Raw genomic sequence first — 26,242 nt, 5'->3', positions numbered from 1 at the left:
GTGGTTACATTCAGAGAGGATATTAATAACTGAGGTACTTCAATAAATTAAAAACAGAATGAAAACTATTTCATCTGGTTATAATTACTGGGTTCTCAAGCATTCAATCTTTCAAAGAGAGTAGCAGTTACAGATGGGGCTTGGAAAAAATCTAAATTCTAACAATTACTCCAGTAACCCCTAACTATACTTCTATTTCACTAGATTGTAAATTTCTGTATTCGACTAGGGCCCAGGATCATCCCTGCATTCCTTTTAACATCAAGTGGCTTTTTAAACATTCAGGAGGATAGCTAGATGGATGGACAAACAAGCAATGGAACAAACAAGACTGTGTGCCATGAAGTTTAATAATGCACTGAATATTTGAGAAACTAACTGCTTATTAAAGACAGGATCCAGGAATGGCAGAAGTTGACAGGGAACATGGGGACAACTGGAAGGGAGACAGAAGAGGTGATGACTACAATATCAGCTCCTTGCAAATGGGCAGAAGAAAATGGGACTGAGATGATGCAAAGGCCAGCTGGAAAGTTGGAGAAAAAAAGTGGAGCTAATGGAGGAAAACAAAGCAAACAAGGAGAGACTGAAAGCAAATTGAGCAATCTCCGTCCAATCCCTGGTACCAAAAAAAAAGAAAAAAAAATTAAATGTGGATACATTCTGGAGATCAGGCTCTCTTTTAAACACAAAAATTTGCAGGCCCCAGTTTGAGAAAATCTTTAGTTAGCAGTGGAGATCAAAAGCTTCTTGGCAGGACAAGACTGCCACACTCATGGGTCTACATAATCAGAATGGAGAGCCCCACTATGGTGAGAGTATGAGGTTCTGTTAGATTTCACAGGAACATCACAGATACAGAGCAAAACCAAAAATCTCATTTTCACCAATAGAAAAATACTGATTCCTCAAAAAAAGTGCTAGGAATTATCCTAAACACAAGAGTCTACATATTTGAGGAACTGAATCCTGTGATTGATAGAAGTAATATTTTCCCCTGGTGCTCTGTAGATTTTAGTGTGCAAGGCCAAAGGCTATTATTTACTCTTAGATGTTTTCCAACAATTAGAATAAGATCCTTTCAGATAGGTAGCTTTATTTCTTATAGAAAAAAAAATGGTATGAATATCCAGACTTTCAGTAAGAATGGGTCACTGTTATTGGTATTATCTTTTTTATTTTAAAAATGCGTGAATATAGATGACCATGAAATTATTACCTGTAATAACTACCAGAACCCATAATTAAAGTTAACTATTACTAAAAGGACTTAGCCTGCAACATAAAGAAATACGGTAATAAATTTAACACATCCCTCATAATATTTACTTTTTATTGTCATTGTTAAGTCTTGCAATTTTCCCTCCTAAAGTCATCATGGTGTACCATGACACTATTCCATTATATATTAAATATACAGACACATTTTTACTTACGCATACATACATGTATACACTACAAAGTTATGAAAAACATGTACTTGCCATTTTCTTAAATTATCATTAAAATATTTAAATTATTAAAATATTAAATTTAAATCATAATTAAAATAATCATATATTCAAAAGCATATTCATGTACTTTACTATCTTAATTGGTCATCATAGCTTTATGGTTGAAAGAGAAGAGATTATAAGTATTTTCATTTTAAAGACAAAACTGACGTTCAGAAAGCTTAAGTCAGAACCACAACCAAACTATCCTAACTCTAACTCTAGCCTAACTCTAGAGCTCTGCAGCCCTATTCTAGGATATATAATAGTGAATAAAAAGCAGGTTCTCACCAAGAACACCATAAAGAAAACATTCTAGTCTGGGTCATTCTAATGGGTAAGAAAAAGAAAATAATGATCCCTTTAATCCTAGGAGCCCCCAGGCCAGGTACCCTACACCACTGCATGAAGTCTATTTGCTCAAAAGCATCATATACTTATTGTCATTTTCTACATGTCATAACATTAAGTTAAAAAACACTATTACTGAGAACTAAGGAATTAAAGAACAGTCAAATAAATTAGTTAGACAAAATATAAATTTCATAAACTTTATTAAATCACCTATAAAAAGAGACAGAGCCTTGCTTAACAGGAATCTTGCTTCAAGTATAATTTCTAAATCCAAATTAAATGTCATACTCTTTCAAGAAAACTATAGAGGAATTCAAATAAATAAGAATAATGTCATTACTTGAATAGCCTTGTATCTTCTGTAATTTTTTTCATCCACAAATTGTAATACAGGATGAACATCTCTAATCCAAAAATCCAAAATCTGAAACTTTTTGGGTGCCAACATAATGTCACAAATGGAAAATAACTGAGTCAAAAATGCAGCTGTGTCAAAAATATTGTAGAAGAGTACATAAGCGTAAATGTATTTATTTATTTTATATATATAATATAATCTTAAAGGTATTTTTTATTATATATAAAACAATTTTTTAAAATATTTATATATTATATATAACATGATATATATAATATAATTACCTTCGGGTATATATGAGACACAAATGAATATTGTATTTAGACTTGGGTCCAATTCCCCACATATCATTATGTATATACAAACATTCCAAAATCTGAAAGGAAATCCCAAAGGCAAACACACCTGATACCAAGCGTTTAAGAGGACTAAACTTGTTCTCATTATCTGCTTACTCAGCTCCCACAGCCAACAGCACCAAGTCTCTCAACTCATATGTCCTTTGAGAACCCCTACGCTTGTGTAATGCCATCCTTAATCTCTTCTCATCTTTACTCCTTCAGAGTCATGAACCCTTAATACTATTCCCATTCTAATAATCTTCTAGCTTGTTAATATTAACTCTTAAAAGCTTGTGGAACTTACATATCTGTGGAACTCCCATTTTGCTGTTCAACTTTGTGTATGTGAAAAGCTCAGAAGAAAGAAGTGCCAAAGACAAGACATACAGCTGGGGATGCAGCTCAGTGATGACAGGGCTTGCCCAGCATGCCCAACAACTTGGATTCAATTCAAGGAAAAAATGGTGGGCAGAGAAGGGGAAGTGGGGAGGAAGGAAGTAAATACTGTCTAAATCTTGCTTGATTCCTCTAGAAGCTAGAAAGTCTTGAAGTGTATGCTATCAGTCACAAGTGGAAAAATTCTATACTTGACTTCATTTGACAATCACAGTCAAAATGCAGATGTGCCAAAAATATTGTAAAAGATTAAGCTAATACATACTTATATAATATAAAATTACCTTCAGGTATACATGAAACACAAGTCAATTTCTTGTGCTACAAACTCATTCTCTGCCAAATATTCTTTTCAAAGTGAAACTGACTCATTAGCCTCAAATATGTTAATGTCTTCCATCCACCTTGTTCCTCACACTGCTGTGATATTAAATAGGGGACTTAGAAGTAACCATGCGATCTTCCTTTAAGCATTCCTTTCCTACAGACTGATCACACATATCAAAACAGGAGAGTTTGTCAACTGATATTTCCTTTCTGCTGACGTGATAATGCTTTTTTTTTTTTCACACAGCCAAGCACAATGCAGTGTAAAAATTAAAGTTTATGTACTGATAGTATTTAACAGTGCAATTTACAAAATACTTTCATGCCATTATATGTACTTAACTCTTAAAAATCTTCAGATATGCTGTGCAAAGATTTTATAAATGTGAAAAGTTAAAGGACTTGAAAGTCAAACATTTAATAAGTGGTGAAATCAGGACCAAAACCTGTGTTCCAATTCTTAGTCTAGTATCTTTCCACTCCACCATGATGTCTCTCAGGAAAGATTCTATTTTATCCATAAGAAGATTTCAGATTTTATGTTTTAAGAAAATCACGGGGGCTGAGATGGTGGCTCAGTGGTAGAGCACTTGCCTGGCACATGTGAGGCACTGGGTTCAATTCTCAGCACCACAAAAAAATGAAGTAAAGGTAAAGGAAAATCATGGCACCTAACCCATTTGTTTGTATTCCCCTTAAAACAGAGAATGAATTATCTATTCATATTTAATCAAAGGATAAGTATAAATTTAGAGTGTGTTTCTGTTTTACATTAGTCTTTCTCCTCTACTAACTGTCCTTGTCTTTTCATTGGAAAAAAGTTATTTTTCTTAAAAAAAAAAAAAAACCTCAAAGGGTATGCTAATTATATCAGATTATGAAAGAGCAAAACATTTTCCAAACAAGAAAGAATATTTCATTGAATAATTTTTTCATTAAATAAATTTTTAAAAAGAATAAAAATTTTTAAAAAACAAAAATAAGTTAATATAACATAATAAAAAAGAAGCAAAGTATTAAATGAAAGAATGAAAGAAGCTAAAACATTTCAAAGTAACGTAAAATATAAACTGTCTAATGAATGAAAGAATAAATACTGAATACGTCAAAAGGTAAAAATCACAAATCACAAAATGATGGTATATGCACCACCTTCCTGTAGGTGGCTCAAGATGATGCAACTAGCAGGCCTCCTTTGGGCCATGCTGGTCAGAGATTCCAAAAGTAGAAAACAAGACCTCTGGAGAAGACTCAACACTCCCGACTAGAACTCTAGGTTAAAAACAGCTGTGTGGGAGGAAAACACCTCTCAGAGAGGACTGCCCTTGCCTTTAACCTCTCAAACTCCTAAACCAGGCAAAGCACCCATTATCTACTCTTCCCCAAACCTAGCTTTTAGATTCAACTCAGAATCTAAGTTTTGACATGCCCCTTAACAGAAATACAAAAATAAGTTTTGTATTTTGACCAAACTAGATTTAATATCTAAAAAATATCAATTCTAATCATATTTAAAATGTTTTTAAGGTAAATTTGTTATTTATCATATGTGTTAAATACAGTAATACATTTTTTAAGAATTAATATACCTTAAAAACATAAACTGCAAGATATCCTCAATGTATTTTAATATCACTTTGATGACTGGGAAGGAGATTTGGTAGCATTCAGTGACTTCAAATGTTTTTAACACTTAAACCACTATTTTGAATAAATTATAAATAAAAAAGCAGTAGTAAATGATTCAAGGATTAAGGTTAGAAAATTTAACATTAAGGCTATATCCTTTCTTATTTCCAAGTCCACGTACAAACAAAATGGTCATTGTCAATCTCCTAAATGGAATAAACTGTAAATAAATGGGGTTAACAATGGCTTTATAAGGGATTTTGGATATCTATTTCTGCCTCAAAGGCCAAATTTAGAAAAAAATGATACATGTTAAGCATCACACTGTGTATGTGCATCACAATATGTCTTTAACTCTTCAGCTAAATATTTTTAATATGTAAAAATTCAAATTTTGTCTTCCAACTCAATTTTAATATTTCCACTTTTTAGAGTAAACATTCAATGTTACTAACAACACTATTGTAACTAATAAAAAGGTGGCAACTAGAATATTTGTATATTACAAAACTCAGCTTATAATTTCTTCTTTAACATGTCTAAACTTGTGCACAGTTAATACAACCAATACATAATCTTCACGAAACTGTGCTACCCCTTATTGCCAATGATTCCTCTGCAGATATTCATCACCAAAATTACACATTTCATCATAAAACAAAGACTTCAAAACTTAATTCTCACCAAAGTATTCTATAGGCATGTATGAATATATTGCAATGAATTCCACTTTGGTGTATGTATGACTATCGTGTAAGAATTAAAAAATAGATTAATAGAAGGAAGGTCAATAGAGTAAAGGAAGGGAACTGGGGAAGGAAGGAGGATAGGAAAAGGGTAGTAATGGGGATTGAAATGGAGCAAATTATGAAAATATCAAAATGAACCCCACTATTATGTATAACTATAATGCACTAATTTTTAAAACACACTTCTCAAGTCCTGCAGTAATAAACAACTTTTATAAGATAACACACATTTTCTAAAACCCAAATTAATTAGCCATACTACCTATCTGTAAAATACTAAACAGAAAATACTATTTTAATTTATTTAAAGGGTAAAAATGACCAAGATTTTGAAAAAATTTCCTCCCAAAATGATCCAATTTCTTCTTCCAAACATCACCCCAGATACATTGGAATCTTAAGCTTTTAAATTTTTTTAATAACACACTATTTAAAACTCCATTCTAAACTGCTTCTATGTCCATTTCTTTAAGAGCAACAATACTTTTAATGCATACATCCTGAAAAACCTAAAATCTACAGAGAACAGCACAGTTCAAGGAAATGTGTTTCACTGTATTAAAACACATCTGAACTCATTTGGGTTTCATTTCAACAAAAGTTTTCTATATAAATTCACAAGTTAATTTTAAGTATCTTATCAACATAATAAAGTCATCTAAATTTTACAACTACTCGGGTAACAAAGTTTTAAGACAGCTTAGTATTAATGTAAATTTGAATACTAAACACACCCTTATGCTAGTGAATTTCTGCTACCAAACCAAGCCAAAATTATTTTTGAAATGACTAATTTCTAGAAGCATATACATCTACAGAAGACCATCAGATGTACTAAACTGATAGCTGTAGGCTTTTTTTTTTTTTTTTTTCAGATTCAAGTGATAAATAAGAAGGAACTGAAAGAGGAAAAGGCTCTAGCTGATCTTCACCAGTTCTGCCTACTAAGTTACAGTTTGTGGTTTATCAACAGTTCTATTTTAAAAATGTTCTTTCAAATAAAGCACCCGTTGCTTGTGATGATTAAAAAACTGATCTTTCAAAAGTCCTCCACATAAATTAAAAGATTTAAGAGATCTTCAACAGATATTGGTAATACAGGACTATCTTTTCCTAATTGTTTTAATACCAGAATATAATTTAGCAAGTAATCACTGAACACCATCCATATACAAAACACCTTCCCAAAATCTGCAAAAAGTTCAGTCTTGCAAGCCTAAAATCCAAGTGACAGCATATTTCAGGAAATGAAAAAACCTAGTTCACAACAGAATAAAACTGCCACAAGTACCAAAAGGTTTTATTACTCAGCAACTTCTTTTTGTATCTTTTATTTCTGTAGCTTCACTTTCACAAATTTCACCTGCTTAATAATGTTATCATAATCTTAAAGATGAAATTAATGGTAATTGTCAAAACCTCAATACCAATTGAGGAAACAGACAATTCCCTTTCATTTAAAAGCCAGCATCTTCATCAGTTCTTCAATAAATATTCAAGCACACACTATGAGTCAGACACTGTTTAACGTGCTGAGTAAATAAAACTAACCCCAACACCCTGCCAAGTCAGGTTCCACTGTATCAGCAAGAATAATTCCTGATCTCCTTTAGATGTAAATATTTACAGCAAAAGCAATATATTCTTCACTCTTAGTTATTCACACTGAATATAAAGTAACACTCCAAATAACTTAGAGAAAGAAAGCACCTAACACCCAAGACATCCCATCTCTCCATCCATCACCTGACAGCTACTCCTGAGCCTCCCCACTTCTCTACTGTCCACAGGCCACACTCACAGCCCAGGTAGGTGCCTCCTTCAGTGCCATAGAATAGCCTTTGGGCACTATTACAATCATCCACCACCCCCTTCAAGTATGTATGCCACCTTCCTGAGTTACCTGACTAGACTGGCACTGGCTCACACACATTCACTGAATGATGGGAAGGGCCCAATGTTTCCTGTGGAGTTTAGGCCTCTTCCCATGATCTTTGGATATCTGCTAAGAATTGATAAAATATCATAACAACTCTAGCCAAGCCTGAAATTTATCAGGGATTTTCTAAAATGCGTGGCTTTCAAAAATTGCTGCCAAAGATGTCATTACAATTAGAAAAATGTCACTGTTTGAAATGAGGTACGGCACAATGGCTAAAAGCTCAGGCTCTAGTGTCATAGAAACTGTCTGAAATTCCAGCCCTACCTTCTAAAACTGTGGAACTTAGGCAAACTAGTTAACCTTTCTTAGCCTCCAATTTCTTATCTTTGTGAAAGGATAGCAGTCTCTACCTCTTATGACTGCAGTAAAGATAAATAGGATATGCAGGCTCTTGGCATATTTCCTGACATTAATACCAAATAAATAGTTTTACTACTATTTCTGTAAAACACCTAACTAGAAGCCTAATAAGAGGAAATAAACTGATAAAGCTCTATAACCATGATGTTCCAGCTTTATTTCCTTAACTAAGAATTTTAAACAAAAAAAAGAGAAATTCACGTAAGTATGCTTACATACTTATTAAAGCCTGAGTCAAAAATTACAGAATATCAACATAGAGAAAAGAAAGAAGGTAAAATCTAACTAGGATTTTTACAGTTAAAGGTACATTTAATCCTTAATTTAGAGATCTTTTCATAAGGGCAAACTGCACTTTTTAAATTAGTTTGAGTTTACAAGGCTTTTTTTAAAATTAAAATGTTCCCTTGAGAGCTTTCTATCAGTTGTCCCACCTCATTGTGAATTACTTTAATCAGATAAATACTAACTAACACCCACCCACTTAAAGAAATTGCTATTTGAGGAGCTGAGAAGAGAGGTCATCTTTTTAAGTGTGCTTGGGGGCAAGCAGGCCTTCATGCAGCCACAGGGCAGCAGATGACAACAGGACCTAAAGGCTGAGAGGGGCTGCAGGAGCTGCAAAATGCATGGAAGCAACTTCCCTCTAAGGGTTGCAGTAGGTGCTTCAAGTTCTAAGGGAACTCCGAGACCTATTATTCTACTTTCTTTTATGGAATGTCCTAAGTGTTACTGCCACAACCCCCTACACATGTACCTCTAAAAGTCAATTTAGGAACACCCTTAGTAAGTATCCCACAGGCCAATAAATAACCTAACACATGAATGTGAACCATCACTTTCTATAGATAAAATTAAATTAGCATCTGAAGTAAATCAACTTACCCCGTATATAAACTAAGAATCTAACTTAACCCAAAATGAATAACAATAGGGAAATCATTCAACCTAACAATATAGAAATACCTGGATCTCAGAAGTTTTTCAAAAGTATCTTTAATAACCCTTTTTTATTTGTTTGAAACATTCAAAACAAACAAATATTCAAACAAACAAAAACTCTCCTAAGCTTCAGATAATGTCCCTGTATCATAAACCTAAGAGTGGAAAGTGGGAATCATTTTTGAATGTTAAATATTAAAAATCATTTCCTTAGACCTCCCATGATCTTGGGTGGGCAGAATTAATATTGTCAAAATGGCCATACTACCAAAAGCGCTATACAGATTTAATGCAATTCTCATTAAAATTCCAGTGGTGCTCTTCATAGAAAAAACAGCCATGAAATTCATTTGGAAAAATAAGAGGCCCAGAATAGCCAAAACAATCCTAAGCAAGAAAAGTAATACAGGAGACATCACAAAACCAGACCTTAAATTATACTACAGAGTCACAGTAACAAAAACAGCATGGTATTGACATAAAAACAGAATTGAAACAGAAGACACAGAGACATACCCACATAAATACAGTTATTTCATACTAGACAAAGGTGCCATAAACATACATTGGAGAAAAGATAGCTTCTTCAACAAATGGTGCTGGGAAAACTGAAATCTATAGGTACTAGATTGAAATTGAACCCCAATATCTCACCCTGCACAAAACTCAACTTAAAGTGGATCAAGATACTTGGCATTTAGACCAGAGATCCTCCACATTCTAGAAGAAAAAGTGGGCCCAACACTCCATCATATTGAGTCTTATTGAGTCTTCCTCAGTAAGACCCCTAAAGCACAAGAAGTAAAATCAAGAATCAACAGGATGGTATGAAACTAAAAAGTTTCTTCACAGCAAAGGAAACAATCAAGAATGTGAAGAGAGCACCTACAAAATGGGAGAAAATCTTTACCACCTACACCCCAGATTCATAATTAATCTCCAGGATATATAAAGAAGTCAAAAAACTTAACACCAAAAAGACAAATAACCCAATCAATAAACGGGTAAATGAACTGAACAGGCACCTCACAAAAAAAGAAACACAAATGTTCAAAAAAATATGAAAAAGTGTTTGACATCTCTAGCAATTAGATTAATACAAATTAAAAATACATTGAGATTCCATCTCACTATAGTCAGAATGGCAATTGTCAAGAATACAAGAAACAATAAATGTTGGCGAGGATATGGGGAAAAAGGTTCGCTCATACATTACTGGTGGGACTGCAAACTTTTGCAACCACTCTGGAAAGCAGTATATAGATTCCTTAGAAAACTTGGAATGGAACCACAATTTGACCCAGTTATCCCACTCCTTGGCCTATACCCAAAGGACTTAAAAACACCACACTACAGTGATGCATGCACATCAGTTTATAGCAGCTCAATTCACAATTTATCAAGCTATGGAATCAATCTAGGTGTCCTTCAATAGACAAATGGATAAACAAAATGTAGTGTGTGTATATATATATATATATATATATATATATATATATACACATACATATATATACACACATACATATATATATATATTCACACACACAATGGAATATTATTCAGCTATAAAGAAGAAATGTAGTGTGTTTATATATATATATATACACACACACAATGGAATATTATTCAGCTATAAAGAAGAATGAAATTATGGAATATTATTCAGCTATAAAGAAGAATGAAATTATGGCATTTGCTGATAAATGGATGGAACTAGAAAATACCATGCTAGGTGGAATAAGCCGGTTCCAAAAAAACCGAAAGTTAAATGTTCTCTCTGATATGTGTACGCTAACCCATAACAAGGGAGGGTGGGGAGAGAAAATATAGAAGTTCACTGGACAAAGGGGAATGAAGGAAAGGGAGGAGAGATGGGTATAGGAGAGATGGTAGAATGAATCTGACAAAACTTTTCTATGCTTATATATGAATACATGACTAGTGAAACTCCACATCATGTCCAAACACAAGAATGGGATCCAAATTGTAATGGTTTGCACCCACAAGAAGTATTCTTTTGGAACTGACTGAAAATAAAAGGAATTAAGTGTGATATTCTCATTGTTATCTAAAACAACCTGAACATCTGCTCAAAGTACCCCAAAAATGCCTACTTCATATATACACACACATTTATGTACATATATACATACATAAATAGATATATATTTATATACACGTGCATATATATATATATGCCCTAAAATGTATATTGTAAATGGTAAATTACTATCCTGCCACTTGCAAGTCAAAAGTAAATACATGAAAGGAAAAAAAAAAAGAAGGACTATTATTTGAACATAAGAAAAATCTCCCAATGAGAGAATATTGTATCAAAAGTATGTCAGGAACACATTATCCTGAAAGTCAAGAAAGGGAAATTTCAAGAAAAAATGTGAACAAACTTGTTGTACCATGGCAACACAGCAGTGGCCAGCAGCAGTGGGCTAGCACACCACTGAAGAACACTGCAGCAGAGGTCTGCAGCCTTTCACATGTGACAGAAGGAATCACCCACATCCAAAGCCAAGAAGTCACTCTGGATTAAAGCAGCAAAAGTAAAGAACATGTGAATCACAAAAGTGCCTGATGAGACAAGTTATAATCAATTACCAAAATAAAAACTTAGTGACATGCCTAAAAAGTAATGAACAAACACTGAAAAGTGAAATCTGACTTGCTTTTTTACATTTGAAGGCAGCTATAAAAATACAGACAAGCTTAAACATTTTCTGCATGCAATAATAACAGCAAATTCCAATGATATGCTTCTAAAAGAATCACATTAATTTGCATTAATTCACTTTCTGCTGGGTGAGTATGAGAAAATAAAACAATTTCATTTTCTTCAACAAATGAGGATATAAAGTTGTACTTTCAGTGTGGATTACTCTAATTTATCTTAGTACATCTAGATTGAGAACAACACAGAAAGAGTACCTTAATGAACACAAAGCTAGAGCAAAAATAATGATCATGGTAACCACATTTTACTCACAGATATTTTCCAAGTTGGAAAATAACATAACATCTCCTAAATCATTTCACCAAGGTTCTACTTTCTAAACGCCAGGGTTGTTGGACCTTGGTATGTGTGAATGTCCCTGATACTGTCATGCCAGCATGCCTCTAAGATCACTTCTACAAACAGCTCTCCATGAACTAATTTAATTAATTCAATCAGCATTTCAATAATTCAATGGCTAGAATTGTGTACATATTCATTAAACAGGTCAGAAACTGTGATTTTTTTCTTAAGGATACAAATTAACATGATCCACGAAGAGCTTATTTCAGCAGGTAAACAGACATTTAGTCATATTATCTATATTATCATATTATCATATTATCTATATGACTAAATGTACCTATAATAGACACTTCTATAAGAACAGTGTTAAAATATATGCAGAATCAAAATTCTCTGAATTCTAGGACGAATACTATCACTAGAGAGAAAAAAACTGTTAAATGCAAAAGTGGGCTTAAAATGCCTTTCTGGAATGAAATTATGGCATTTTCAAGTAAATGGATGGAATTGGAGAAGATCATGCTAAGTAAAATAAGCTAATCCCAAATAACCTAAAGTCAAATGTTTTTTCTCATAATCGGACGCAGAGCCATAGGCAGCAAGGGGGGCAGGGTAAGGAAGAATGAAGGAACTTTGTATTGTACAGAGGGGAGTGAGGGGAAGGTGGGGATAGGAAGGAGAGTAGACTAAGACAGAAATTATTATCCTATATATATGTATGGAAAACATTTTTTAATTAAAATATAAAAAAAAGAAATGCCCTTCTGTACAGGGCACAGGAGATACTAAGTTAGGATTCTTTGACTTAACAGTCTGATTTTAAGAAGACTAAAAGGTCATTAAACTGCTAACATGAACCAGAGATTTTAAAGAAAGATGGATAATTTGACAACAGATTGGATAAGCTGATCAAAGTGGAAAGTCTGTTTAAAAAAGATTTATTCCTAAGGGAAATTATTCTACGTAAGAAAAAAGAATAAAGAAAAAAAAAAGATTTGCTATATATGTGCTTAAGATTACTAATAAATTGAAGTACTGGATCAAAGATTCATTAAATATAGATAGAAAAATTCTTTTTAAAAAAAGGAGTAGGAGGTTGTTCTGCTGAGTTAGGTTCTACAACCACAAGGAAAAAAAACTTGGTAGTTGTTTTAGGTAGAATTGTACTGGTTCAATATAATTTTAGAACACTATGTTAATGCTTTAAAACACTTACCTGCATCACATATAGCATATACTCTGATATTTCCTCCAATGACAAAACAGCCCACACTGAGCTTATTATGTGAGGTCATTATGCAATAGAGCAGTGATTAAAGTACAGACTCTGAAACTAGTAATTTGGACAAGTTTCTTAATTTCTTTGTGCTTCAGTTTCTTTGTGTGTGAAACAGAAATAAATATTTCTGGCATCCTATGACTTGTGATGCTTAAACAGACCATATAAAAATAAAAATAAAAATAAAACAGATTGTGCCATCAGAGTAAGAAATCCAGCAAGGGCTGCTCCACTGTTTGCTGCTTCTGTTGCTTGCAGCAAACTATCAACGGAATAAAAAAGATAAAGCTACAGTCTCAAAGTCACTGCCTAAAAGAGAAACCTTTAGAGGAGGCATCTCCTAGCTCTACTGAGGAAGGGTTACTTTTAATTTCCCTTAAATCTTGTCATGTTGGGAAAAAATGGAGGCAGCATAGTAACAATAAGTTCTGTTATTAGAACTGAGGAGAGGCTATCACTTCTGGCTGTACTTCTCTGCCTGCTGGGAAATAGAGAAAAACAAAGAGAAGAGGGAGGAGGGCAACTAGCTTGGAGATATACCAGGAAGACTGTTAAGATCCACATTCTGGCACTTCACTCTGGTGAGTTAAAATACAAGTTACTTAAGGTTATCTTGCCAGGGAAACCACCATTAAAAGATGCCACAAGCAGTCCGCCAACACCACCAAAACCAATTCTCCTAACACACAGGAAACACGATAGGAAACACTAGCAACCCCTTTCGTGACGATTTTTTAAATTTGTGAGGCACTCCCTATAAAGCTGCTACTTTTCAGTATTCTAAAATGTGTTGCGGCTGGGCACGGTGGTGCACACCTGTAATTCCAAGGACTTGGGAGGCTGAGGCAGGAGGATCACAAGTTCAAACACAACCTCAGCAACTTAGTGAGACCCTAAGCAATTTATAGAGAACTTGTAGCAAAGGTAAAAAATAAAAAGGGCTGGGGATGTGACTCAGTAGTAAAGCACCCCAGGTTCCATCCCCGGTGCTAATTAATTTTTAAAATGTGCTGGGCTCAGAACAATCAATGTAATGCTTTTGAAGCAAGTCCAAATGGCAACAGACCAGGTCAAGATCACTATTTTACCACAACTGACTATATCAAGTTATATTTGAACAACTCATACCATTTCAAACTACCAACTGAAACTTAGTAATAACTTATCTCTAAAGATACTTATGACCTAAGTTATTCAGGATATATGAGAAAAATTAAAACTTCTCTATTTAAATAATGAAGAAGAGAAGCATACCAAATACACAAAAAGTGAAGAGAGTTTCAATCCTAGGATAAATCAAGTCTACCCTGAACTTATTTTCTATTTGATCAAGTAGTCATCAGAAAAAAAGCAATGTTCTGACAAATCTCTTACCAAGAACATTTTAATTGGCTTCCAAACATCTCCTTGCCAACTATTCAGTAAACCAATCATGTAGTCTTGCCACAGCCCTTCCCTACTCTGCCAATGGCACATGAGGAACGGTCATGCCCAAGATAACTCAGGCCACTGAGAACTAACAAGAGGTTTTCTGCAGTATTTTAGGAAAGAAACTTTTTGGCTCTAACTAAAGAGCCATAAAAAAACCAGTGTCTGTCACCTCTACAGCCATGAACACCAAAGGTAACTTCCAACATCTACTCATGGCCATCTTATAGTCACAAGAATCTAAGCCTTCTAATGACACAATTTCTGTGGGTGGAAGAGTTGGGATGCAGAAAGAACCTGGATCACTGATGACCTATCTCTGGGTTTCCTCTTATATGAACTCTTAAGTTTCTTTAGTATTCAAACCAGTTTTATGTTGGTACCCAAAGCATCTAAATTTACGAATTTTGTTTTCCACTTCTACTAACATGTAAAAATTTCATCCATGCTCATTTACATGTTAGCAAAAAAATTACCCCATTTCAAATAAGTTAGTATACATTTCAGAGGAATATTAAAAACAGGTTATTGACAGTTAAACAGGAATAGTCCAATAATTTTTAAAATAATTTCAATACATTTTCCCTTTTTATTTAGTAATAAAGGAAAAAATTGATAAAATATTATAGAACATCAAACTTTCAATTTGACATAAAATTTAACTTTTAGAGCTCTCAATTTTAGATGGCATTACTTTTTAGGGCACGAAAATTACAACTTTTTAGATCCTAAAATATTCATTTTTTTTATCCAAATCAAAAAAAAGAAAGACTAATGCTTTTTACATTGTTTAGCTTTTTTAAAAAAATCTTCAGAATTTGTTGTGCTAATCAATCACATATAATGGATTAACTGCAACTTACAGAAAAAGCAATAATTGTTTACTTTATCCATTATGATATTCCAATTTCACCACGTGGGGTAGACTATTAAAATACAAATAAATACATTTCTACAAAGTAGTAACTTAGACAATAATAGCAAAAAAAAAACACAAGAAGGCAATTAAAAAGTTGTAAGTACAAGATATATATTGGAATAATTAGCTCATGATAAGTGACAAAGGGCAAAGGGCAAAGTATAGCAGGTCACAATCTCTGTGACACATGCATACATCAGTTGTTATATAAGGCAGATTCATCCTTTCATCAAGACCACTTTACAATTTTAAAATCATGCATTCAAAATCATAGAGATTCCATAAACATAAATGAATTTAGGTTATTTTACAAACACTTCAGGTAAGTATTACTTTCATACACCTCAGGTAATGATATCTGGTATTTGCAACATTAACTCCTACCATAAATATAGCATAAGTTTAAATCAGAGCTGAAAAAAACAATTTATTCCACATAATGTAGAGTATCTACTCCATATAATATGTCTATTCTGTAAAGAGGATTTGGTCAGGCCTGGAAAGAATGCAAACTATTATATATAGTACAAAAAAAAGATAACCTTTTTAATCAAAAAAGGCTTCTTGCAACCTTAGCATCACTACTTGCCAGTAGACACACCTGATCACAGCTGTAATTCAAACAGGTCAGAAGAACAGCAGGCAGAGCTGGTAGAGTCAGGAATGTGTGTGACTTCCTACCTAAAATTAGCCATGCCCATTTCACCACAATTGGGTTGGGCTCCTCTATTTTAAGGTGTGCAGGTCCACATTATGTATGTAATTGCTGGCTAGTCTTTAAAACTAAGAATGTCAGCAGACTTTACTCCAAGGCTTTAGATGGCCAACTAGTCTCCAAAAACCCCATGCTATCTGGGTCTATGAGCACAGAAAATAAAAGTCATACACTGGATATATCCATGAAGATGTGCCACGTATGGACACACTAAAAAGAATTAAGTGCAAAGAGATATTTCTTGTCCTTTTCTGCCCCTCTTCCCCCCACAAACATACTTATACTATAACAAAAGGGGTGGACAAACTGACAAAAGTCAAAGTACTAAAATATCCTCGTCTTTTCAGGAAATTGTACAGACTGATAGCTGAAACCCTTCCAAATAATGTCACACTGTCGTCACCTCCGTCTGAAAATGCCATGTTACTGGAGTAAATCAATAGGGGCTACTCAGTCTGTTTTCACATTCTAGAAACATTACCAGGAAACTGGTAAAGGTCCCATTAGTGCTCACATTTTAAAAATGGAGTTAAATTGTCAAACAAATGAAAGAAAAGGAAAAGACATGCTCTTTCACCATTACTAAAGATGATTTTATCAACAAAGGCTAAAAATGCATTGAAAATTATACAGGCTTAACACATGCTTGAAATTCAAGCTGCACAGATAACACTCCTGATTTCTCCAACTCCAGTGCAAAGAGCTAGCATCTATTTTATTACTAGGAACTTGAGACACTTGATGCAGAATACACATATAGTATTATTTACTACCCTGATACTACCAGGCGGCTCCAGCAGTCCATGATATTAACACTTGTTTTGACAAATGCAATCAAGTATTTTAAGAATTAGAAAAACACACATACCTTCATTTTCTGAGGTGTGGCATTTCACCTTCAATACCAAGTCAAAGGTTCTTTCTGGATTTTCCCTAAAAGAAAAAGAACTTTTTAATATTTACTTCCCATAACAAATAAACATCAGTATAAAAGCTTTTGTGTGCTTGTGTGTTTATGTGTTGCTTTTTATCTTTTTAGGGGCCAGGGATACAGTGCTATGGATCAAATCCAGGGCCTTGTTATGCAAGCACTCTACCACTGAGCTATACCTCCAGTGTCTATATTTTCTTAGTTCTAGTTAGTTTTAAAACTAACTAGAACTAGTTAGTTCTAGTTTAACTAGTTTTAGAACTAGTTAGTTCTAAAACTAATCTTGTTTGTCTCAATATACTTCCTGTAACTGTATGACTGCAGAACAACAGAAATAACACTGAAAGTCTTTTATCAGTTTACTAACTTAAGAGAGACTTGAGGCAGAGTTTAACCTCTAAGGCCGTTTTCTTACCTACAAAGGGCCTTGTTCACATCACAGAATAATTGTGAAGATTATATATCAGATAAAATACGTGCAAGCACTTTACAAAGTATTAAGTGCTGTATAAATGCAAAGCATTGCTCTTGATCCTACTGAATCAAAATTTGAAAGCTACTGCATCCCTAATCCTCTTTAAACCCTGCTACACCTTAACATAGGTTCTCAGGCCTGTTTTCAAAGGACTTGCTATGAATACCTGGTTCCACTTGCTATTGCCATGTAATATTTATAATGCTCTATAAACGTGGCACTTTGCATATGCTCTTCTTGAGCTGTACTTATAAACATATTTATGGTAGCAAACTATTCATACTCTCCAAAGCTAACAAAAAGATCCACTTTATATGTATTATCTTTGGGGAAAATGAATATCTACCTCCACATTAGCTTCCCACCAGGAACAGTAAATTCTTCATTCAAAATTTATTGACATTTTAACTAACTTCTCACACATTTAACCATTGGTTAAATTTCAAAAAAGTGAACTGAAATCTATTCAGCCACTTTTTTTTTTCAAAACATTGGTTTTAATTTCTCTTCCCATCAGCAGCAAAGTGTGACACCACAATGCCGAAGTGCCAATATACATATTTCAGGTACTCCTGCCAAGACTTTAGTGTCTTTGTACATTGGCAATTTTAATATGTATTTCCCTCAAGAAATTAATGCCAGCTCTCACTTCTAAATAAACATTAATTTTAAAAATCTTTACATGTATCTAGAATCACAGGAAGTGAAAAGTTCTATAAATTAATTTGCAAATATACATTTTCTTAGCCCTCCCACTATTAACTTGGTTTAATGAAAATAAGGCACACTCAGGTAATTACCTTCCTTGTAACACAATATGTCAAAAAGTGTCCTTCTTTTACTCACCCTGCCCACCATGGTGTCAAACATTGAAGATAATAATTCTAAATTACATAGTTTCTCTATTTTTCTAGTATTATTTATAATCCCTTAGGTGTAAAAGTTAAATATTGATTCGGTTACACTTCTGTGACATCAAAAAGGCTTTCTACAACAATACAAATATATATGATATTTATTATTTTCATTTGAGGGGAGAGATTGAAGGGAGGGAAGTGAAAGAAGGAATTCTTTCCAAAGTAAGTTTCAGGAGAAAAATAAAGAACTCATGCCTCCAAGATACCCAGAAGAAAAAGCCACCACCGTTATTCAAATGGCTTTTTACTAAATCTGCAGAAGTAAAACAGCCATTGATGAATACTTTGGCACAGAAATACCATTTGCCAGCACCACACATATACACAATGCCGGAATAAACGAGCATCAGAGCCCCATTTAATTTTCTAAGAAGAAACAGCAGAAGAAAACATCAAAGTCAGAACTGAAAAACAGCTTCAAGAAACGGTTATCTTAATGCTAGGAGAGCACTTTAAATAATAACCGCTTAACCTCAAGGCTGCCTCCCTCCCGGCCACCTCGCACCACCCGGCGAGTCGAGTCTGACACCCGCGGGAGGAGGAGAAGCCCACGGCGGGGGGTGTCGGCGCGGCCCGGCTGTCGGGCCACCCGGGGGTGCGGGCGTCCGCGCGGCCGGGGAGGCCGGGGGCAGCCGCGGACCCCGCCCGGCGCGACGCGGGGCCGGCAGGCTTTGCGGCCTAGCGCCGTCCCGCCCGCGGCGGGGTCTCCGGGCCCGCCCGCGTCCCCGCCCGCGCCGCCCGCTGGGCCACCGGGTGAGCCGGCCGGGCCGGGCTGGGGGCGGCGCGCGGCCAGCACTCGGGCCGGGAGGGGCGGCCGCGGGACGCCCACCCCGCGCGCCCCGGGTCCCCACTCACTTGGTCCTGCAGTCCATGGTTACATGTCGCTGCGGGGCTGTCCGCCCCGCTCCCGCGTCCGGCCTGGAAGCCAGCTGCCCTCCGCTCGAGGGTCGCGTAGCCCCCGTCCCCGCCGGCCGCCCCACCGCCAAGGAGGCTACTCACAGCGGCGGTGGCGGCGGGCCCATGTCGCGGCGCCCCCGGAGCTACCCCGCCTCCCACCCCACCCCTAGAGCCTTTCTGTGACAGCAGAGCGGCGTGGCCGCCGCCCCCGTCTCCGCCGGCCGCCGCCCCCGCCGCCACCAAAGCTGGGGCCTCTTAGTTCCTGCGACCGGGCCGCCCACAGCGACTCCTGCACCTTCTACAAACCAGGAAGTCGCCGGGAGGGGGAAGGGGCGCGCGGGGACGCGCCCGGCGGCTTCACCTGGGCCGCGCCGCCCCAGGGCCCAAGCCTGCAGAGGACAGGGGAGCCTGGATCCCGGCGCCCTAGGCAGCCAGTGGGGCGAGGGGGTGTGCGGGCGCCTGCTCACGTACCGTTTTGCAACCGAGCCAGAATGCAAGGTGCCCCCTGTGTCCTCAGCCCTGGACCAACCAGCTTCCTTTCTGTGTCCAGGCTCCAAGGTGTCCGGGTTACAGCCTCCCAAACAGTAAGTACCTGAAAAGGTACCTCGACTTGTAGTATTTACAACATCGTGTGCACAAGGAAGTGGGCTCCCTTCGTTTCAGACTGCAAATTCAGAGCTCAAGTTGATGCTCCTGGCTTTTGCCTCCCTCCAGCTGTGGCCTGGTTAATGCTCTCTGAAATCCAGAGCTGCCCCCTCCTGATTCAGGAATGTTCAGACATGTGCACCTGCTAAATAGCCCTGTCAACTGGCAAAACGATAGTGCTCCACTTGTCTGCACATATGGGAAACAGACATTCCTATGGCCACGGACTGCAGCACAACCACGGACTAACTTTAGTACACATTCGTGTAGTGGCAGGCCTCAAAGACTAGGAGTGTGGGGGAGCTCTGAGGAGGAGCCACTTAAGTTTGAGGATGGGAGGGTCTAATTTACAGGGCACCAAAGCACTAGGTAAGCAGGTTGTAAACATTGTCTCAGTATTTGCCATAGCTCTGACAGGTAAATTCATCAGCATTTCATCCATGAAGATACTGGCGCTAGCACAATCAGTAGGTAATGGCAAAACTGGAATTCAGACCAGGGCTATCTGATGCTGATTATTTACTTTCACTTCTTAATACATCTTCCTCTGCTCTGTTGCCTCATATTGGGGATCTACCAAGAAGAGGTATAAAGTTTTACGATGGATGGGCTTTCAAAATTGTCCAGGAGTGGACTGTACCACATCTTCTGGGGGAAGCCTCCCAGCCAACACATGACACATGGCTACACTGATTTTCATCCAAATGTGTGCTATTTCAGTCTGTTTTCATGCAGAAGTTAAGCCAATGTGGTATGAATATAGTGTGTCATGAGATAAAAGTCAGACAAAGACCTGGAAATTAGAGAACTTAGAACCAAAGAAGCTGAAGTTAATTAGAAAGATCTTAAACTTTCTTGCCAAAGGTGGTGTTACTTGGTCAACAAAACAGGACATTATGCAGCCATGGCCACTTAGTCAAAAACGAACATAGGACATAACTGAAAATTTTTTCAAGTTTCATTTTGGTACAATGTGTTCTCATAACTTGACTTGAGGTGAGACATTTAACTTCAGTTTCTCAGTTCCTAAATTTATAAAATGGGAATTGTTGTGATATCACATGAAGTGTAATGTTAAAGTTTTAAAGTTCTATAAATTCATGTGATTTTTTAAAAAATTATTCTGTGAATTTCAGTTTCATAATTAGGCCAACCACACTACATAATTTGTTTTTTCCAAATGAAGTTTTTTCCTACCTAAGATGTTCGCATACTCCAAAGACTTGAAATAAATTCTGTAAACTAAAAACCACTTCTGCTCCAAGGGTTACGAATTTTTTGAAGTTCTCCTTTCATTATAATTAATTCTTCTCCAAAGGAAAAAAATCCTACCTGGAGTGCCTACATCATGAGTTTTTAAGTTGGGATGAGAAAATAGTAATACAATTGTTTTCTCCATCCGTTTTTGGTATTTTAAGTGACAGTCATACCCCTGCACAATATTCAGTTGTTGTTTATTCTATTTATCTTATATGTGTGGAAAAAAATAACACTCATACACACTGTAAAGCAAATGTTTTTATACCACCTTTTAGGTGCCTATAATGAAGAGGTATATCTGAGATTACTGAGGTAAGAGAGAAACAGATGGACATGATTTACATACATAATTTAGTAAAAAAAACTACTGGAAAAGAATTTACTACTCACTTACCTTGGTAATATGTTTATTGAAACCAGTGGTATAATTTTAGTGACACTTCATATAAAACTTACCGTATGACTAATAGAGAAGTGTACAAAGGGCAAACTTTCAAATTGGTATTAGATCTTCCAAAAATCATATTTCAGCAATATTTCCTTATTGACATTTGATATTAACATTTTCAAAGACTGTGGTCTGCATGCTATTTTGGTTTTAAATGTTTTCAGAGTTATTTTAAATGTTTTGGTAGGTTTATAAAGTATATCATGGGGCTAGAATTATAGCTCAGTGGTAGAGTGCTTGCCTAGCACATGAAAGGCCCTAAGTTCCATTCTTGGTCCCTCAAAAAAAATAAAAAATAAAAAGAATATATATTCTTCAGTCCTTGGGTACAGTATTCTAACAATATGTATCATGGATAGTGAGTGTATTTTGACAATTTTCTATTACTGAATTTCCATGTACTTGACACAGTTCAATTAATGGGAGAGGTGAGTTAAGATACCCTAATACATTGGTGAATTCATCTATTTCACCTGATAGTCCCACCTTTTTTGTTTGTTTGTTTCATATAGTTTGCAGTTATACATGCCAGTTTATAGTTATTATATCTACCAGGTAAGTGGAACCTTTCATCATTATGTGGTGAATTACTTTTGCCATAGATGCTAAGCAGTTTTCTTCTGAATAGTATTTGTCCGGTATTAGTGTATCTCTTTTCATTCTTTTACATTTGAACTTTTTAAATCACTGTTTTGAATTTCCCTAATAAACTTTAATTTTAATTTTTAACCCAGTCTCATTATATCAAGCTTTTAAATCATTGGCATCTGTTATATTTCCTGATAAATATGAGTTTATTTCTTCTTTTAATGTTGTGCTTCCCATTAGTGTCTCCTGAATTTTCCCCTCCTTCATCTTCTTTAGATTGATTTGTATATGTATTTTATGATTTTTCTTTCAATACTCACACACCAAACTTCTAGTTTGAAAGCTTTGAATTTTCCATGCATTTAGTAGATAGTCTAGAAAATCTAGCATGCAGATTCTAACTGATTAAACTCAGAATTCAGTGATAGACCCACCTTCTCTCAAACAACACAAGAACCTTTAAAAGCCCATTCAAAACTACAGTATATAATGAATTATTTAGACCATATTATTTTAAGACTCGGCCTTGAACTTGCAATCCTACTGCCTCAGCCTCCTGAGTAACTGGGATCACAGATGTGTGCCCAGTGAATGTTGTTTTATACAGTCACTGTTTGCTTAGATTAACCCAGAACTTTACCACTCATTTGCTCTTCTTTCCTATTTTTCCTTTAGATCTCCCATCTAGGATCACTTTACATCTACCTAAACTACATGATGTAAGTGCTGGTGTATCCCCTTACTTTTTGTTTGGGAATGTATTTCATTCTTATTCTTTAAATATACATATTTTTCATTGATACATACCATGCTTACAATCTCTTCCTTCTCCATATTTTTTATATCATTACACTATCTTCTAGCTTCCCTAGTTACAATTTGAATTTTGAAAATAATCTTGAAATGTAATCTATCTTTTCTCTCTAGCTGCATTTGAAATTTTCTCTGTCTTTAGTTTTCTATAGCTTTACTCAATAAGAAATCTAGGTATAGATTTCTTAAAAATCCATCTTTCTTGCTATCTTTGGATTTTTTGACTCTAGAATGGTTATTTCATCAGTTCTCAAACACTCTGAACCCCACTCTTCCTGCCCTTTCTTTCTAGGATATTGATAGCACATGTATTCCCATTCTATACTCCATGTCTCTCAACATCTCTTTCATAGTATCTTTTAACTCTCTGGGCTGCATTCTGGATAATTTCACAAATGTCTCCTGTTCCTTGATTCTTCAGTTTTGTCTCATCTTCTGCTAACATCATCTTTTTAGTTTTTAATGTATATTACTTTTATTTCTAAACTTATGTTTGGTTATTTTTTAAATTTTCTGTCTCTGAACTCATACCTGAAAGCCTCTCCTGAATTTCTTAAAATGTATTTAACATACATACTTTAAATTCTGTTTCTGAAAACTCTAATATCTGAAGCATTATGGGTCTGATTCTTCTGATATTTGTTCATGCTGGTTCTATGGTCCCTTATTTTCTTATATAAGTGGTGATTTTTTTCTGTCATCTGATCCTTAGAGCTTTACGTATGGAAATTGAGTGAGTTTTGAAATGATAAGTTCTGTGGAGAGAATTGCTGATAGATGCCTGGAGGCACTAGCAGTTCAGGACCATTTCATACTAAGTTCTCAGCTTGAAAATTTTTTAGACCACCCATATGAGATCTGGCTTATAGCTATGAATCCTCCTGGAAGGTTTTTTTCTCCTTAACTCTGTTTTGGTGTTTGAAATAATCGATTTTCCTTAAATCCCTTTGGGGTGTCTGCTTTATGAGGAGTATCCTACTGGAATTCCCATATTAGGAAGAGCCTCAAGCCTCATGCAGTCATGATAACAGATGCTCAGATTCATATAGCTCTAATTTTCACTCCCCCACCTCAACTCTTTACCTGATTTCCTGCTCTTGAATACATCTGAAATATTTTTTAGGGCTAGTGGTGTAGCTCACTGGTAAAGCATGTGCTTAACATGTATTCAATCCCTAGCACCAAAACAAACAAACAAACAAAAAACCTTTTAAGTAATTCTTTTGTCTTTTTAATTATATTCTGGATTTGTAGCTGATTTTGATGGAAGTTTTGACTAAATTATTGTGATTGCATAGTTTTGACTATCGTGTCATATAAAATGAATTAATACCAACTTTTTATTGACCTAATAATGCCCACCTTCCTCAAGCCATGCCCAAATAGTCCCTGACTTATATATCCTTATATATTATTGGTGTGGAAAAAATCCTTTTCAGGGACTTCAGAGTCAACTGCCCTGTTCCCTATTGTGCTGTGATAACCACATGGATAAACCCTGGCACCCCAACCATCTGATACTTATCCATATACAAATGTGCCTTAAATAGAAATGATGAGTTACTGATACCCAGAAGTACCAGGGGAAGACAGCTCATTTCCTCTTGAAGTACGAAAAGAAAACCCCAATATAAACTCTAGAATGGTATTTTTTAAATAATTTCATTAATAATGCTTTAAATTTAATATAACTTAACCAGACTCAAGTGGGCAGTGAACCTCACCAGTTTATATCAAAGTTTAGAGTTTCAAAAATTAACTTAGAAATAAGCTTTTAGGTAGATCCTTCTCATTAACTGAGATCAGTATGTATCTGAGTCAGGCACTCTGTAGAATCTAATTCTGCACACCTTTCTATTATTGTTCTTTGGTTAAACTTATTAATACTATCACCATCTTCATTCATTATGAAAGAAAAATATCTTCATAATAAGGTATTTAACAAGTCAAATTTCTTAAATAAAATTATCTTAAAAACATTTTATCAAGACCTGATTTTAATATCAACTGAGACAATGTTGTTAAGGAAAACATTCTTCTATTTTCTTTTACACTTAGACGCAATACTATGAATTGTAATCTGAAGTTAAAATCTCCTTCAGCAACACATATATGAGAAGGTAGAGGAGAGAATTTAGGAAGGTCTGAAAGTATGCCTTTCTGACTCGCTTTCACACCTCACAGCTTATAAAGTTAGCATCCTATGTTGATGTAAAAGTCAACTTCATTAAAAATGTATTACATTTTAGAGCTAAAGGTCTTAGATAAATTTTGATATATTTATTACCAAATCTGAATATACCCAAATAATTTTAAAATTACAATATATATTTATTTTGCTATTAAACTTTCAGTGGAAAAGATAGTAAAATTCTCAAAAATAATATAGCAAAACATATTCCTCTTCCCCCTTTATCAGATAATTTGCCCAAAGTTGTAGAATAAATTCTCCTACCTCTGACCAGCTTCTGCTAGTTCACCCTTATCTTCTTTCCTTAGTCTGCCAGACATTGGAAAACTTAGAAGTCCTTGGAGTTAATAGCAAAGAATATTTGAAGCAGAGTATGACCAATAGATTTTAATAAGAGGAGTCAAATTTTCTTCAGGTACTCCAAGAAGTCTTCCTTGGGTTTCAAGAAACAGTATTAGTGTTTGTGTGACCCGGTGTTACTGCATAGGAGTCTCCTAACCCCACCCACTAGATACTCCACATAAATAAAAATATCATTGTATGACAGCTCTGCTCACACCCTTTTAATACTCTCAAGAGAATGAGTAATCACATCCAAAGAGCAGTGTCATTAGAATTTACTGGGAGGAAACATAAAGAGCATCTAATGTGATATAGTCCAACAAAATCAGCAGCCCCTATAAGCAACCCTAAACCCTATGTGAATAGAGACATAATCAAAACAAATTGCTTTGTTCCAACCACTACTTTTCTAACATATTAGGAAAACATTAGGTATGCTTAAATGTAATTAATTCTGTGGTGGAGGAAT

The 26,242-nt window shown here is 35.5% G+C and overlaps 1 protein-coding gene and 1 long non-coding RNA gene across 5 annotated transcripts in view; one reads left to right on the top strand and one right to left on the bottom strand.

Moving 5' to 3' along the window:
• DENND1B (DENN domain containing 1B) overlaps window positions 1-25,893 on the bottom strand; it is a 232,239-nt gene extending 206,346 nt beyond the window's left edge. The window contains exons 1-2 of one of the 4 annotated variants that reach the window (XM_079107996.1): window positions 25,696-25,893; window positions 17,135-17,199 (exon numbers count right to left, since the gene is read on the bottom strand). In XM_079107996.1, the coding sequence (XP_078964122.1) occupies window positions 17,135-17,199; window positions 25,696-25,751 (121 nt within the window). In that variant the 5' untranslated portion in view covers window positions 25,752-25,893. Of the gene's footprint in view, window positions 1-17,134; window positions 17,200-19,444; window positions 19,637-25,695 lie in introns of those variants that run through there. The other 3 variants (XM_079107998.1, XM_079107997.1, XM_079107999.1) reach the window with 3 other exon arrangements.
• Window positions 19,959-26,242, top strand: part of LOC306642335 — an 81,824-nt gene continuing 75,540 nt past the window's right edge. The window contains exons 1-2 of the long non-coding RNA XR_013758487.1: window positions 19,959-20,070; window positions 23,103-23,146. This is a non-coding gene — a long non-coding RNA (uncharacterized lncRNA). The remainder of the gene's footprint in view (window positions 20,071-23,102; window positions 23,147-26,242) is intronic.

The sequence above is a fragment of the Sciurus vulgaris genome (genome assembly GCF_902686455.1).
Source record: "Sciurus vulgaris genome assembly, chromosome: 12".
Classification (NCBI taxonomy): domain Eukaryota; kingdom Metazoa; phylum Chordata; class Mammalia; order Rodentia; family Sciuridae; genus Sciurus; species Sciurus vulgaris.
This window is presented reverse-complemented; position numbering and strand designations above follow the sequence as displayed.